This window comes from Zalophus californianus, chromosome 4 (genome assembly GCF_009762305.2).
Source record: "Zalophus californianus isolate mZalCal1 chromosome 4, mZalCal1.pri.v2, whole genome shotgun sequence".
Taxonomy (NCBI): domain Eukaryota; kingdom Metazoa; phylum Chordata; class Mammalia; order Carnivora; family Otariidae; genus Zalophus; species Zalophus californianus.
Window position 1 is genome coordinate 57,329,112 of NC_045598.1, and position 17,890 is coordinate 57,347,001.

General features: G+C 36.0%; 1 protein-coding gene across 2 annotated transcripts in view; it reads left to right on the forward strand.

Annotated features, from left to right (window-relative positions):
• The window catches only part of LRRC7 (leucine rich repeat containing 7), a 939,042-nt gene that overhangs the window by 606,216 nt on the left and 314,936 nt on the right, over positions 1-17,890 (forward strand). For both annotated transcript variants that reach the window (XM_027572982.2, XM_027572991.2), the window contains one exon: positions 3,772-3,974. In XM_027572982.2, coding sequence (XP_027428783.1) covers positions 3,772-3,974 — 203 coding nt within the window. The remainder of the gene's footprint in view (positions 1-3,771; positions 3,975-17,890) is intronic.

The following is a 17,890-nucleotide window of genomic DNA, read 5'->3' on the forward strand; positions in this document are numbered from 1 at the left end:
TCTTAATTTATATTTAAAAATTTACAGTGGCAGCAACAGACAGGTATGAAGAAATAGTCACATGGCTCAACACAATAGGATGAGTGCTAGGCACAGGGCCACACAGGAATGAACAGTAGATTGTACTTCCATCTGTGGGTCAGAGGCAGACAGGGCATGACTTTACAGCTGTGTGGTTGATGTGACTACTAGTGACTCAAATTAAAAACCTGGGAAGCTTTCGAGACACCTCTTTCTCCCCCCCAAGTGTCCCCTCCCACCTCTCATTTAATCTATCACCAACACATTGGATTCTGCTTCTTAAATATCTTTCCAATCCATCACTTCTTTTCATCCTCACTGTTACTCTCATAATCTAAGCCATCATCACTTACCTTTACAACTGTAATAACTTGCACAAACATTTACTAGGTGCCTAATATGTGTTAGATATTTACTAGATGCATTTATTGGCTGCCTAATATATGCTAGGTCCCCGGTAGAGACTGGGAAGGCACCAACCGATAATCAGGGATTTCATCAAGTAAGGTCAAGTAAAATAAGAGTTACAAAACCTTGTGATTCAGGCTCCTAGAAATGTGAAGTATAGGAGTTCAAGAGATAGAAAGTAATGAAGAAGAAAGGTCATCTTTATCTTTTTAATGTTTTTGGTTGGCCTTCTACAGAATACCAAGTGCAAGTAACCACCTGAAAGTGATGACTCATGAACCTGTCCTCAAAATATCATTTTATTTATTTTGGGAGTTAAAAGAAGGTTAAGGAAGGCTTGGGCTGAATGTCCAACATCTCTTAAACATTTCCTACTCATCTTCCTCCAAATTTGACTTAACCTAAGCAATTTAAAAAACAAATGCTATGTTGTTTTTAAAACTAATACCACTTTCTAGTAATAAACTTATTTTGGTAAGTCAAATAAATCAACCAAAAAAGTTCGTTTCAAATTAATGCTCATTTAGTACTACTCAGTAGCTGGCAAACTATACTGTGTCTGTGAATTCAAAAATGAATAAAACAAGATATTTTCTTCAAAGAACTTACCTAGGGGGAAAATAGAACATGTAATTGGGAAGCAATGTGATTATTGCTCTGGGAACTCAGAGGAAGACTGTAGTCATTCTTCTTGGAGAGACATTCACAGAAGTAGTGACCTTTTAGTTAGAATGAGAAGTTTTTCCAACAAACTGTCAATAGCTGATGGTGATTGGGAGGGAGAGAGGAGAGCCCTAAATATATTCATTTATTCATTCATGAATTCATTTTTTATTTGTTTGTATTTTGAGGTTTTTTTTTTAGTTTCAAGTTTTTATTTACATTCCAGTTAGTGTAATATTAGTTTCAGGTGTAGAATTTAGTGATTCATCACTTACATATGACACCCAGTGCTCATCACAACCAGTGCCCTCCTTAATACCTATCACCCATTTAACCCATCTCCCCATTTACCTCTCCTCCAGCAACCCTCAGTTTGTTCTCTATAGTTAAGAGTCTGTTTCTTGGTTTGCCTCTCTCTTTTCCCCCCTACGTTCATTTGTTTTGTTTCTTAAATTCCACATATGAGTGAAGTCATGTGGTATTTGTCTTTCTCTGACTGATTTATTTCACTTAACACAATAGTCTGTAGCTCCATCCATGTCATTGCAAATGGCAAGATTTCGTTCTTTTTGATGGCTGAGTAATATTCCCTTGTATATATACACACCATATTTTCTTTATCCATTCATAAGTCAATGGTCATTTGGGCTTTCCATAATTTGGCTATTGCTGATGATGCTGCTATAAACATCGGGGTGCATTTATCCCTTCAAATTAGTATTTTTGTATCCTTTGGGTAAATACATAGTAGTATAATTGCTAGGTTGTCGGGTAGTTCTATTTCTAACTTTTTTGAGGAATCTCCATACTGTTTTCCAGAGTGGCTGCACCAGTTTGCATTCCCACTAACAGTGCAAGAGGGTTCCCTTTTCTCCTCATCTTCTTCAACACCTGTTGTTTTCTGTGTTGTTAATTTTAGGCATTCTGACTGGTGTGAGGTGATATCTCATTGTAGTTTTGATTTTTATTTCCCTGATGATGAGTAATGTTGATCATCTTTTCATGTGTCTATTAGCCATCTGTATATCTTCTTTGGAAAAATGTCTATTCATGTCTTCTGCCCATTTTTTAACTGTATTGTTTGTTTTTTGGGTGTTGAGTTTTATAAATTCTTTATAGATTTTGGATACTAGCCCTTTTTCATACATGTCATTTGCAAATATTCTTCCATTCTGTAGGCTACCTTTTTGTTTTGTTGATTGTTTCCTTTGCTGTGCAGAAACATTTTATTTTAATGAAGTCCCAATAGTTTATTTTTGCTTTTGTTTCCCTTGCCTCTGGAGATGTGTCTGGTAAGAAGTTTCTGCCACCAACATCAAAGAGGTTATTGCCTGTGTTCTCCTCTGGGATTTTAATGGTTTCCACACTTAGGTCTTTCATCCATCTTGAATATATTTTTGTGTATGGTTTAAGCAAGTGATCCAATTTCATTCTTTCACATGAAGCCATCCAGTTTTCCCAATACCATTTGTTGAAGGGACCATCTTTTTTCCATTGGATATTCTTTCCTGCTTTGTTGAAGATTAGTTGACCATAGAGTGTAAGTCCATTTCTGGGTTTTCCATTCTGTCCCATTGATCTGTGTGTCTGTTTTTGTGCCAGTACCATACTGTCTTGATCACTACAGCTTTGTAATATAGCTTGAAGTCTGGAATTGTGATGCCTCCAGATTTTCTTTTCTATTTCAAGATTGCTTTGGCTATTTGGGGTCTTTTGTGGTTCCATACAAATTCATTTGTTCATTCTACATTTGTTATTAAATATTTACTGTATGTCAAGCAAGACAAATGCAAAATGAATAAACCACAGTTCCTACTCTCAAGAGACTTATAGTCTAGAAGAATAACATGAAAATCAGTGGATTTAATAAAGTGTTGTAAGTGACATGGTACAAGCCTGTGCAAGATTTCATGGCAATTGGTAAGTTTAACCTAGAGAAAGCTGTTACAGGAATTTCTACCATGATTATAAGTTGCTTTCTCCCATTAAAATCATAAGATTCATAAAGATAGGTTCTTATTCTGAAGCAAATAACCAATCCATCTTTAATCTGTAGCTCCAATGGGATAGAAGCTTCGTGAAAACAGGGACTTTGTTCATTTCATCACTCTATCCCAGTAACTATATCAGTGCCTGGAACATAGTGGTTATTCAATAAACATATGTCCATTAATGGAATGAATTTGTGGATCAAAAAGAGGTCATCATAAACCTTATGAAATTTGAATATTTTTACAGAAATGGAAAAAAAAGATGTATTTTTTTCTAACCAATTCCAGATATTTCTGTTCTGCAGTGTAACTTGTGTAAAATTAAAAAAAAATTTATAGATTTGTGTGTCGAGTGAGAATGTAAGCATGGTAGCTGCATTGCACTGAGTCATGATTGTGTTCTCACGAGATTCTGCCATTCCCAAGCTGCCTGATGATGGGATACCTCCTAACCTCTCTGAATTCCATTTCTTTATCTGTTAAATGGGAATAAAACCGATTTCACATACCTTGCAGGGCTGTTCAAGTGTTAAACGATATAATGCACATGCATGTCCTCTATAAACTTTAAAAGTATTACATAATTATAAAATATATACTGAAGTTAAATTTCTATGGCTCTACTCTTGCAGGAGTGCCCTCCAAATTCAGTCAATTAAGCAGAGTTATTTTCTGTCTGTTTCTGTAGTGCAGTGCCTGGAGATGACCACCAAGCGGAAAATCATCGGCCGACTGGTGCCGTGCCGATGTTTCCGAGGTGAAGAAGAAATCATCTCAGTTTTAGACTACTCCCACTGCAGTCTTCAGCAGGTGCCGAAGGAGGTCTTTAACTTCGAGCGGACATTAGAGGAGCTTTATCTAGATGCCAATCAAATCGAAGAGCTACCCAAGGTAATCTTTGACAACCTGAGATGTACACCGTAAATGAGTATTTTGTGATATCCAAAGACTTGGTATAAGGATAATGTTGATTATAGCTTTCTCACTGGATAACTGGCCAGTTTTTCAAACCACTGTAACTTTTTCCAATATGCTTGTTGGTACCTCTTAATACCACTTCATTTGTAAATTCATGTGATGAGTATGAACAATTGAACTCCATGGAAATCATCATTTTATGAATTATTCCTCATTTTATTTATTTATTTTTTTAAAAATGAGTTGTTTTTTTTTTTCTTATTTATTTATTTATTTGACAGAGAGAGACACAGTGAGAGAGGGAACACAAGCAGGGGGAGTGGGAGAGGGAGAAGCAGGCTTCCTGCAGAGCAGGGAGCCCGATGCGGGGCTGCATCCCAGGACCCTGGGATCATGACCTGAGCCAAAGGCAGACGCTTAACGACTGAACCACCCAGGCGCCCCTTATTTATTTTTAAAGATTTTATTTTTCGTTTATTTGAGAGCGAGAGAGAGCACGAGCAGGGGGAGAGGATGAGGGAGAGGGAGAAGCAGGCTCCCCGCTGAGTTCAGAGTCCAACACAGGGCTCTATCCCAGGACCCTGGGATCATGACCTGAGCCGAAGGCAGACACTTAACCACTGGGTCAACCAGGCGCCCCTGAATTATGCCTTATTTTAATTTAAAATGGCCTCCGTGAAAATACAGATTGAGGTCAATATCGGTGGGTTGAGATCATGTTTGGAAAAGAAAGGGAAGATATGACACTGTATTCTAGAAGCGAAATTTTTATTGTACGTTAAGGAAACATTGTTTTAAAACCTTGAATTATATGTTCTAAGTCTAAGAAATACTTTTACACACACACACACACACACACACACACACACACACCACACAAAATTAATACTAGTATGAAAAACATGCTGTTATTTCTGGAATTTGGCATCTTTGATTATTACAGACATCATTGAATATATGGCATATAAGTATAAGCATAGTAGAGCTAAAAATTTAACTAATATCAAACTTTGCACACACACACTGCCATTATGACATTGTGCTTGCAAAGAAAATACCTTCTGTCTCCTGTTTTCCACTGCAGAAAAGAATGAATGGTAAAAGATTAGCTAACACAGACCAAGGCCATACAACAGAAAGATTCAAAATCTAAACCCCTGTATATTAATGATCATCTAAATAAGTGACTCACATTAAGTAGTCAGCATAGCATTTACCTGTGAAGGATTTACACAATGGCTCAGAGGGAAAAAATGTCTTGCAATACATGTCCATTGCTTATGCTAAAAAAATGCATATTAAATACCCAGAAATCAGGGAAAGAAACTTCCATAATAAAAACTCACTTCACTATCAAAATCTGAGAATAATATGCCGATCAAACCAAATCATGAATAATTGTTTCACTTAGGATTATAAATTATGGTATTATTATAATACTTCAGAGGCAGGAACGATTTAATGTGTACTTCAAAACCAATGTACTTCATTTTTGACAACCAGAGTATATACTGTTGTCTTGGATTTGGGGCCAGAAGGTCTGGGTCAGGCCGAAAAAAAAGCTCTAACTGTATGGATTGCCATGCAGATGCGTATCAAGTAGAGGTTGGCATGAAATGGACAGTTTCTCCCAAAGACTTTCTTGAGGGCAGAGATGGCATCTTATTCATCTTTGCCTCCCTGTACACATGGTGACTTTCACATAATGGATATTTAAACTCTTTCTTGTCACTGCCAGGTGGAACAAGGCAGAGAACTTCATGTACTACAGGACTTGATTGGCAAAATGGTATAAGGTTTAAACGACTCATAAATGTGACATTTAGCTCTAATTTAGAAAAATAAGTATTTTTTTAGAGCAGCTCCATCTAAGATTGCCAGATAAATAAAGGACATCCATTGAAATTTGAATTTTAAACTTTTTTAAAAACCAGAAAACTTTTGGTATAATTATGCCCCAAATATTGCATTCTATATATTTACACTAAAAAAATAGTTATTTAACTTGACATCCTGTATTTTTATTTGTTGAATCTTGAGAGCCCTAAGCCAATCTAGTTATTTAGTCTTTTTCTAGATCCATGCAGCAGATTCTGTAAGACAAAGAGTAAAAAACATGGTTTATCAATCAAGTATTTATTTAATATCTCTATTACTACACGGTGTTTGAGGCTTTAGGTGGGCACAAGAGAAATCAATCTCAATCCTTACTCTCAACGATCTAAACACCTAATCACAGAGAAAACTGAAGCATTAGAGGCAAAAGCATGATAATGTGTAATCAGAGCCAAAGAGCCAAATACCATTGTAGGGAAGAATTTCATTCTTGCAGGGGGTGCAGAAGGGCTTGACCAAAAGGTAAAGATGCAAAGATTAAGATGGTACATACGGAGAGGATGAAGAGAGGGACAGCAGAGCTGTGAAGAGTCTGAAACTGCAGGTACACCTGAGGGAGTGCCAACAGTATGTAAGTAGAGTAGGGAGAGCATGGAGGACCCAGATTATGAAAGGCCTTGAGAGTCACGCAGCATTGTTTGACTCGATGAATTAGGCAGATAGTGTCATCAGAGAGTCTTATATATCATGTAAGTCACCAGGAGCCTACTAAGCTTGGATTAATGATACATAAAAATAATACAAGTGAACCAAAGACTCAGTATAATTTCCCAGCATATTGAATTGAGGAGAAATTGTTATCTTTTATTATGGCATGCTTTATATATTTCAAAGATCTTTCACGTAATCTCTCAAGGTTTCTTTGAATTCCCAAAATCAAGGTGTTGCTTTCATAAAATAGCCCTGTGTTACTTTCTTCTAATGTATTTGATATCGAGATATGATCTAAATTGTCTGACGTTGAGACATGATCATTATAGTACATGGATATATTTGTGCATATTAGAAAAACAGGAAGTTAAAAACTCTGTTTTTCTGAGAAGGACTTGAAAGTCCTAACTTATTCTTAGGTCTCATTGGCCTTAATTGTGTTACATGTTTATTGCTGATCCAATCCCTTTGCTACAGAATCCACTTTGGCAAGAAAAATAAGATTACTTTGATTGAATTAAACAATGATGGACCATCTCTGTGGATTTGTGATTGTTGGCCACAACACAAAAGAAAGGAGTGCAAGGACTGTGGGGGAGATTACCACAGTGTACACTACAAACAAAATGTTATACAGTCATTGTTTCATGAGGAAAAGTAGACAAAGTCTACTTTAGGGAGTTTAATCTTCAAATTTAAATTAAATAAAACCTTTTTTGGTTACCATTTTATTTTATTGTTTTCTTTGTGTTTCCCTGGCATTGTTACCATGGTGATTTCAAATATGTTAAGTAAATGAGATAGCTATTTGTTTGTTTTTTTTTTTGATATTACATTATAGAAAGAATTATTTTTTGTAAATTATTTTTTTACTTTTTTTCTTTCTGATATTTTATAGAGAGAATATTCTAGCTGGTCCAGAATTGCTACTGTAAAATGTAATACAACAGGTATAGAACAGAGTCAAGGTTAATGACATTAGAAAAAGGTATATCAAGACTATGTCAGAAGAGATGCAAAAATAGATATGAAAGAACAGGAAGTTTTTTTATGAGAAATGGTTCAATCTGCGTTACTTAGTTTGCTGTAGTAAAAGGTAAAAATACAAAATGACATGCCTTTCACACAGTAACAGAAAACCCACACAGCTTATAATTTAGTACTGTTTTGCTTGTTACTTTGAACCAGAAACTTAAAATTATAGACAGAGTAATAGACCATAACAGGGGCATATTATATATGAAGTAGTGTGGGAAGACAAAAGTAAAAAAAAAAGCAATAAAGAGAAAAACTGTTGAGAAACTTCTTGAAACTGAAGAGGAACCTTAAAAAAGAGAATAGAAATAATTTGGAAAAGTTAATATGTGACCAAAATTGAAAGACATAAAGAGTGAATTTGACAGGGAAGATCAATTTAACCACATGTAAAAGAAGATAGAACGAAATCTGAAGCACCAGACTTAGAAAATTTTCTCTGTATTAAACTTTACAATCTACCCTTGAAATATTTTAGAGCTTAAGAACCTGACCGTTGGACGCAGACAAACCTAGGATTAGATTTTAGCACTGCTCTTTGGTTGGGAAGCTATTTTATTTTCCGGGAGTCTCAGTTTCTTCATTAGCAAAAACGGGAAGATAATAGAGGTTGCTAATGATTAGATAGATTATAGATGATAGGTAGATAAATAGATAAATGAGTATTGGGTGAGATATGCATATGGGATACATGGAATAGAGAAATATCCAATAATCAATATTCATCATTCTCCTATCACAGATGAAGGATAATTCCCATGTTAATTACCTTGAGTAAAACAAAAGTAAGATTTTGTAACATCTCAAGATAGTTCTGGGCATTGACTCTCTAACAAAAAATTGTGTGGCATGACTTTATCTCTAAAATTTCCAAGGACAGCTTCTAGGAAATCAATTCCCTGCCTATAATGGGTCTAGGTTTTTGACTCTACCAACTGCACCAACACATTTGTGGTAACACCACTGTTTACGCAGAAAATTTCCCTGACTCACAGAATCACAATGTTGTATTATATTTGAATAGATGCAGCCTTGGAGATTATTTAATTTAGCCCTCAATTATTACTAATAAGCAAATCTAGGCCAAGAAAGTTCATTAACTTCTTTTAGGCCACGTGGGATGTTAGATTCCTACCCAAAACTATTACCAAAGACTGTGTGTTCATTAGGATAGAATATGTTATGCTACAGTAACAACAAATCAAAAGCCCAGTGTGTAATGGAACAGAAGTTTTGCTTGGTGTCCTATGAGTGTTGCCAGGAAGCACTGCCCTTTAGGAACCCGGTGTTAACTAACTGTCCACCCAATGCAGAAATGTCCACTTATTATTTCTCTTTCAACAGTCATCCAATCTCTTCATGAACATTTCTATTAGTGGAAGAAAGCACTAAATTAAGAGGCAGACCACTGTATTATTGGAAAGTTCAGGTTATTAGAATGTTCTGCAATATGTTAATGATGTTTGCCCATACCCATCCATCTATCTCATCATCTAAAACTGGGCTAGGCACTTGGGGTGATAGAAAGAATATTAAGGCATGCCCTCTCTGGACAAGGAACTATGCTTCTGGCATTACTGCCCTGATCCTTAGAATATTTTAAAGGAATTCATATACTTTGCCTTAAACTTCTGTTTTTCCAAGACAAGTTTCCAAAATTTTTTGACCATTTTTCAAAGACATGCTTTCTAAATGCTTCGCCATCTTAGTTACATTCCTCTGGGCATATTCTAATTATTAGCTTGGTTTTAGACATTGATATATCAAATAAAAATATCTGTCCATGTGGAAGTATTCAACAGAGGAATAAACAAAATGTAATGGAACTCAGGAGAGAAGTCAGAGTTGGAGATGAATGTAAGAGTTATCCACTTAGAGGTGAGAATTAAAACCAGGAGACAAGATAATGTCCCTGAGAAAGAAAGGAAATAGAAAATCGCTGAGAAACAAATAATTAAACTATAAAAAGCAAAATGCTAGTACTAACCCATCATAGGAACTTGTCTAGAAATTACCTGTGTTTCCCCCAGTATCATGGCAACTGTGTGTACAGGGATAAAATTGGGAAATTTTATTATGCTCATGTTGGTAAAAACTGCATGGGTAAGAGAAATATGGCATCTCAATTGATTTTGACTTGGATATTTATAGCTTACAAAAACCTATTGGCTCATAATGAATAGAAGAAAAAGATATAGCCTCAACTGTGTGGTACTATCAAAGCTAATTCTAGAAATTTCCAATCTTCCAAGCCTTTTAAAAATTTAAGGTCATGAGCATTTTATTTGTAAAACATGAGTTTTATATATTAGAAAGGAGAGGTTCTAGTGTCCTATTGAAATGCCATAAAAACACCCTCAGAGGGACACAAAATGGGTGAGATATAGGGAAGTCATACAACTATTTTTAAATAATTAGGAAGAAGACCAAAGAAACAAATATTCATTTGAATATTAAACTATACATTCTTAAAACTTGTTAATTTTCTGGAGGCATATTGATAATCTTGGCCTCTCTTGCCTCATCCTGACCCAGATCAGTAGATCCCACACTTCTGGATTTCAAAATCCAGCAAAGTGTGGGAACTGACATTCCCTCTCTTTTGCTAAATAAACATTTTAAAAGTCTCATGCAAGACTTTTATTATTTTACTGTAAAAGAATATTTTCATAGCCAAATGTGGAAAACATTCATGCCAGAATAAATGGTATTCCTTCACAAGAAAAGATAGGCAGTAAACCTGTACTCTTTTTTAAAGAGTTTTTATTGAGTTTTGTTGAGATATAATTTACATACCTATCAAATTCACCCTTACAAAATATGTACAGTTTAGTGGTTTTATTATATTTACAGAATTGTAATGCCATCACCACTGTCTAATCATAGAAAATTTTAATCACCTTCCCCCCGCCCCCCCAAAATACACTATACTTATTAGCAGTCACTCCGTGTTCTCTGCTTCTTGCTCTGAAATCTTGCTCTATGGATTTGCCTATTTTGGACATTTCATATAAGTGGGATCATACAACATAGGGCATTTTGTGACTGGCTTTATTCACTGAGCATCAGGTTTTCCAGTTTTACCAACCTTGTAGTATGTATCAGTACTCCATCCCTTTTTATTGCCAAGTAGTATAACTTTGTATGGATATACCACATGCCACTTTTAAAAAATAGGATATAACACTTTTTGAAAGGCAGCCAAATTGTGAAAAACATTATTTTTCTGTAATGCATGTGTGTAATTATTTTCTCAATACAAATGCATCGTTTTGAAGCTTTATAATCCATAGTACACATGAAGGTGAGCTCCGGTATCCAACTTCTTTCAGTATTTTGTTTTTAATTAAGCAGTTGTTTAAATTCAAGTTCATAAAGATATATAGAAAAAATGAAAGTATACTCTTAACAATATACATCCAATATAGAATATTGTCAATAAGCTGTGGGATGCCAGAAAAAAATGCCCCCCATATCTACAGTTGTTTTCCAGGGAAACAGACAGATGCTGGGGAGCCAGGGGCCAGGCAAGGGCTACATTAAAAACCATTGCTTGGTGCCCACTGCACCATGGTTTCCACTCATACAGGACTGTGTAGCTGAAGCATTGGTTACCCAATATGAAGCAGTCAAGAATTTATCAAAGGGGGGATATTTTATTTTATTTCATTTTATTTTATTTAAAGATTTTATTTATTCATTTGACAGAGATAGCAAGAGTGCACAAGCAGGGGGAACAGCAGAGGGAGAATGAGAAGCAGGTTTCCCACAGAGCAGGGAGACCGATGTGGGGCTCGATCCCAGGACCTTGGGATCATGACCTGAGCCGAAGGCAGACGCTTAATGACTGAGCCACCCAGGTGCCCCGAATGGGGGATATTTTAGACTGATGAAAATTTTGTCATGGCATGGCTCCAGTCACTGAGCCATGGATAGCAGAAAACTTCATTGACTCTTCAGAAAATAAATGAGCAACAAAAATGCCCCTGAATTGTGCCAGCAGCCAGCAGGTAAAATAGAGCTCAAAGTTAATGATCGGCAAATGGGCTCTGACAACTCTATTGTAGCTGTTTGTCCTGAGCCTACACAGAAAAGCCAAGCAAGCTCTCTGCTCAGAGACTTGGCCCCTGCTTTTCCTTCTGCCACCATTCCACATGGCCTGTGCCTTCTTCATTTCCTTCAGTCCTCTGCTCAAACATCACCTTACCAGAGAAGTTTTTCCCATTGTCTTATATGAAATAACACCTACCACCACCACCACTTCTTCCTCCCAACAAAATTTAAAACTTATGCGTATCTCTGGATTTCTCATACAATTCAATTGTGTTAACCACTATTAAGATAACTGCCTGAATACTTTATCATTGTTATAAAACACCAGAGGTAGCTTCCTCCAATATGGTATCTGTTATTTTACAAAGAGTAAGACATTTGACAGTGACCAGAAGTAAGGAAGGACAGGAAAAGTTAGAGCACATCAGCATAGGACAGAGAAAATAAAACTCTCTCATTTAATGGTGGTTTGTTTGTTTAATTTTTGATGCGATCCTGGGGGTTCAAGTGAGGTGGGGAAATTTTTGCACCTGCTCTGCAATCCATGACCTAATACCATGCATTCCGCATTGTTTTTTTACTCTCAAACTCTGAGTACTTTGTCCATATAGATTACATCTGCCACATGATATTTTCTCAAGTTAAGGAATGTGTTCTCTGACTCTAAAACAGTCAAAGGTAACAAAGGAAGGATGTCATGGAGCATACTTTTACATGTATGGAATACTTTACGTGTAAAGGAATAAGTCCTTTAAAGTCTCTTTCAGACTTAATGTTTTGTGATTCACTCATTTGAGTTTCCTTTTATTTTGTCTTATTTTATTTTATTAAAACTTTATTTATTATTTGACACACAGAGAGAAAGAGAGAGAGTGCACCAGCATAAGCAAGGGGAGCTGTAGGCAGAGGGAGAGGGAGAAGCAGGCTCCCCCCTGACCAGGGAGCCCTCTGTGGGGCTTGATCCCAGGACCCTGGGATCATGACCTGAGCCCCAGGCAGATGCTAAACTGACTGAGCCACCCAGGCGTCCTGAGATTCCATTTAAATAGATAAAAATGATAAGCAATAGAAGGAAGCATCCTTTCTCTGCTCTCCCTCACAGTATAACCTTTAAGAAAGATGTGTATCTCCACCAGTAGTGACTGTAATCACTGGTTATTATCATATAAGTACTATAATACACTATAAAGAGTCTGGAGAAAGAGGGCCTAGTTATTAACACAAGTTCTGACAAGAGTTAACCATGAAACTTCAGACATACTGTTTAACCCCTTTGAACTTTAGCTTCTTCATTTGCAGTAGATACTAACAAATTTGTTCCTGTTCACTTCTGAAGATTGTGGTGAGGATTAAATAATATAAAGTATCTGAAAACTCTAGGAAAACAGTAGAATGAAAAATAACTCTTGACTTAAGAGAAATGGCTTATTTTGGTAAAGATGAACATTTATCAGAAATATATCAGGGGCTCGTTAATTTAATAAGATCCTGGAGAACTGTACATGGAAAAAGGACAAGAAACAAGGGAGCTCTGGATTGCTGCACAGAATCCTTAGCACAGTAGCAGTATGGGTCACACATTGCTGCTCTTGTGAGGAATGAGATCTCCAAACACCCCCACATAATATTGGTGTTTGTTCAAGATTCAAATTCCAGATGCCTTCCCAATTAATATACAATGAGAGATGCCCTTAAAAGGAAGATCAGGGTTCTAATGGAAAGAGAGGAATGGATGCTTGACAAGCAAAAAAGTGTCCTCCAATGTTATACATATCATATCTCTTCAATTTAATTGATTCTTTTTTTCTTTTTATTCACTGATATTTGCTACCTCTGATTTAGGAGTCTGAGGGCCTGTTTCTCTCAGGCCTTTAAATAACATTATTTGAAATCAAAGTCACTTTGCTAGTTTTGTGAGAAATCTAATGAGATCAAAGGAGCCACAGAAAAAATATTTTAGGGTGACAAATTTTGAGATGTTAGTTCATAATTCTGATTTTAGTTTATTAAAACTTGAATGATAATTGATTCTTTTTTTCTTCAACTCAAAAGGAATCTTTCAGAGTGAAAGGCACTACTTGTATCACTATAGTTGCTGATTAAACAATTGTCATGATTGAGAAATATGAAAAGCCTTGCTCTAAATTAAACATGGCCTAAATTCACAAATGGAGAACATGACAACTGCTACTTGTTTGATAAAGTTGCCTCATTTTTTTAAAATTGCACATTAACGAACAATTCCTTAAGTATTTGTCTTTCAGAAACTCAGAATTATCCATAACCTTGGCATTTTACGTAAGGAGCTGCACACATAATCTATGGAGGGCTCTCCTAAGATCCTGGGCTTAAATAAGGGGGAAAAAAAAGACCTTTTCAACTCTGTCACTCCCTCAAAGATATTCATGGTGCATCACTCTCTCCTCTGGTGCCAAAGGTATAGAATTTATCTGAGTATACAAAACCATCTCCAGAATGAAACTCATATGAGTGATGCATACATAATCAGAATTTGACTCTGTTTACTCTCTTGCCTGAAGCATCTTTCTCCAAAAGTGTTCTTTTGTTGCAATTATTTTGGCATTCAAATGCACAGGGTTTTTTTCAATAAATAAGTAATGTAGGTAGACTCCATAGGGGCTCAAAAGAAAGTGAGATGAAGGACAAATTTGTAAAAAACATAGTTTATATGTGGAAAATTTTAGATCATTTTTATCTTACTCTGATTTCTATTTTTGTTTAAAATGTTCTACTGTTTCAAAGGTTTATAGTATCAACATCTCTTATTTATGTGTCAGTGAGAAATTAGGACATCCAGAGTACCCCAGTCATTTTTTGGACTGTTTTACAATCTTCCAACTGAAGACTATACTTTTAGGGATCATTTCTATAGTTCGTTACAATTTTCCAACTAAAGTCTTACTCGTCATATCACTTTTTTTTATCCTATCACTTATTGCTATCCTTTACCCAATATCAAATCTTGTTGAAATTTGATTAAGCAACCCATTTGTTGATTTTTACTGTCAATTTTTTGAAATGGTATAAAAAAAACAAATATTAGGTAAAATATGTTCATTGATTTGTTCATTCATCCAGCAAACATTTCTTGAGTACCATTTATGTGCAGACAACTGTTCTAGGTACCAGAGATATATTATTGAGCAAGACCTACAAGTTTCTATTTTCACAAAACCTACATTGCTGCAAAAAAAGAATGGAAGTAATTTTTAAAAGAAAATGTAAGATAACAGCAAATGCCATGATGAGAATAAAGGAGGGCAATTATGTTGAGTTTTAGATGACAGAGAGTAGTCAACCATGCAGATTTGAGAAAGAACAGTCCCAGCAGAAGGAATACTCTAGGGCAGGAAGGAGAGTGCCATGTTGAAGGAGCAGAAAGAAGGTAGGGGTGTAATGAATGAGAGGAAAAACAGTACAAGATGCAGATGCAGGAGGTAGTTGGGCTAAATCATGCAAATTCCTAAGACAGGGAAGAACTTAAGATTTCATACTAAGTGAGATCAGGGGCCACTGAAGTATTTTAAGGAAAAGGATGATGTGGAATAACTTATATTTGTAAAATACCACTCTGGCTGCAGTGTGGGAATACATTGTGGCTAGTGGAGAGTGAAGGTGAGATTAGAGCGTATGGTAGTTATTCAGGTGAGCAGTTGGTGGCTTCAACTAGGTTGAGAGTAGTGAAGAAAAAGAAGCATTTTAGACAAAACTTTGTCAGTAAAATTAATAGGATTTGCTAATGGCATGGATTTGAGATGTTGGAGAGAAGGACCTGCATAGAGATTTAGAAAGAGTTGCTATTGCTAAAGGAAAAGAACACGGAGAGAAAGGGCTGCTGTGGGTATAGGAGGAAACCATGTGTTGTCTTGGAAGCCAGAAGAGAACAGAAGGTGTTTTAAGAAGAGGGAGTGGTAAACTAAGAGACTGACTAAAATGACAGAGGAGGGACCGATGTATTTGCTAGTGTGGAGGTAATTAGTGACCCTAATAATAGTAGGGCAAAAACCCAATGAAGTGGATTGAAAAGAAAATGGTGGAGTTACACATCTTTCTTAAAGGTTATAGTGTGAGGGAGAGCAGAGAAATGAAACAAGCTAAAGAGATGTTTGAGGTTAAGTATTTTCTTTATTTGTGTGTTTGTTTTCAAGGTCAGTGACATTAAAGCACATTTGTACACTAATGAGAATAAATTAGAAGAAAATAATCCCAAGTCCTGAAAGCAAAAGGACATAGGATTTACAGAATGCATGAAAGAGTTGCCTTTGAGAGGAATAGGCATATTTCCTCCGTTTTAATGAGAGAGAAAGAAGAAAATATAGATACAGATGATGGTTTGTAGGACTTGAGGGACAAGAATGATATTGAAATTTGATTCAAATTATAGAGGTCTCAATGTGTTAAAGAAATGCTTGAACAATTGAACTGATAGCATGGGAAGTAGCAATCTTTAAGTGAGCTGAAAGGGTGGAAGAATGGGATGCATGAAGTTTAGGATTACAGAGGAATATAATTTACAAAGGGAATTGAGGGCCTTAAATATATAAAGTAGCTATATTTTATAAAATTATTTCTTGACATGGTGGGGAGTAAAAAACAGATGCAAGATGCAAGTTAAAATTACATTAGCTTATGTTCCTGGACCAGTGTGCTAGCTGTAGAAACAGTAAAGAAGAAAAGAAGTGACAGAGCAAGTAAAGAGAAGGCAGAAAGTGCAATGGATATTTATTGAGCACCTACTGTGTGCCTGGCCCTTTATATGCAATAATAGCTCTTTTGTCCTCAGAACACCCCTGACAAACAGGTTTTGTTTTCTTCATTTTAACTGTAAGGGCACAGAAGCACAATGAAGTTGAAGAATTTACCAAAGGTTATACAACTAAAAAATTCAAATTTGGCCTATATCACTCCAAATCCTTTTCAATTCACTAATCCGAAGGAAGACCTTTCAGAATTTGGCATTTTACTAGATTCATGGATGAACAAGGAAGGATTAAAGTTGATAAGATTTTCATCCTGGAGACCTGGGAAAGTAACACTATTAAAAAATATATTGGAAGAGGTTATTGTGTGGAAAAACATGACAAAATGTGTTTTAGATGCATACTATGTGATATCAACTAAGATTCTCAAAAAGATACCAGAAGATAGTGATAGATCTGAAAGAGCCTCACCAGATCAGGACTGGAAATACATATCTATTCTCTACCCAGAGATCTGAAACAAGCAGCCATGTTTTGCTTGGCCTGCCTATTCTTTTTTTTTTTTCTTAATGCACTAGTGGTCAACTTATAAAATGCCAGATTTTATCAAAAAGTCCAGATTCCTGGCTTGTCTTTAAAAAAAAAAAAAAGAAGAGGAAGATCTGGTAGAGTCCATATTCCTAATTGGTAATGATTAGGTAGAACTGAGGATTGTTGGGCTCTTTTGTTGAAGCAGATCTAGTTTGCCACAGATTCCACCCAAGCTGCCCCCTAGCACTGAAATTATCTACCTAGCTCCTGCAGAAAATTGGAGTTTGCAACCTATTATAGATATTTATTAATTTTTTCATGAAAAAATAATTATTTACTTTGTGCCTGATACTTTCCTAGTCACTGGGAAAACAGCTGTTGAACAGATGTATGTACTCTGTAGCATGAAAGGCAGACATTGAACAAGTAATTGTATCAAGTATGCTGTTTATTATGATGGGTAGAGAAGCAATGGGTGTTTTGGAAACATTTATTGGAGCATCTTTCCTGAGGAATGCCATTGCAACTAAGACTTAAGGACAGTAAGAGTTCACCAGAAGCGGAGAGATCTATGTTTCCAGAGATGGTACAAATGAGGCATATTTAAGGATGAAAGAAGTTAAGTATAACTTAAACATAGTGTAAGAGAGACAATGAGAGGCAAGGCTAGAGAGTTATGAAGGCTTTCCACACTAAGATAGGCAGTTTGAATTTTATCCTGAAATATGTGGAAATTCATTTAAGGGTCTATCTGGCAATAGCAAGATCAGAAATATAGTTTGGAAAGTTCTTGCTGCACAAAGAATAGAAATAAAAGAATAGGCCCAGAGGCAAAGAGAGCAGTTAGGCAAAACTTACAGAAACCTGTGGGAGGTGATGATGACCTGGCCTCTGATAGTAACGCTGAGGATGGAACAAAGGACATGGGTTAGAAATGTTTTTTGGAGGCAAAACTTACTGGATTTGGTCTTCTGTTTCATATTTATATTTCAAGGGAAGAGG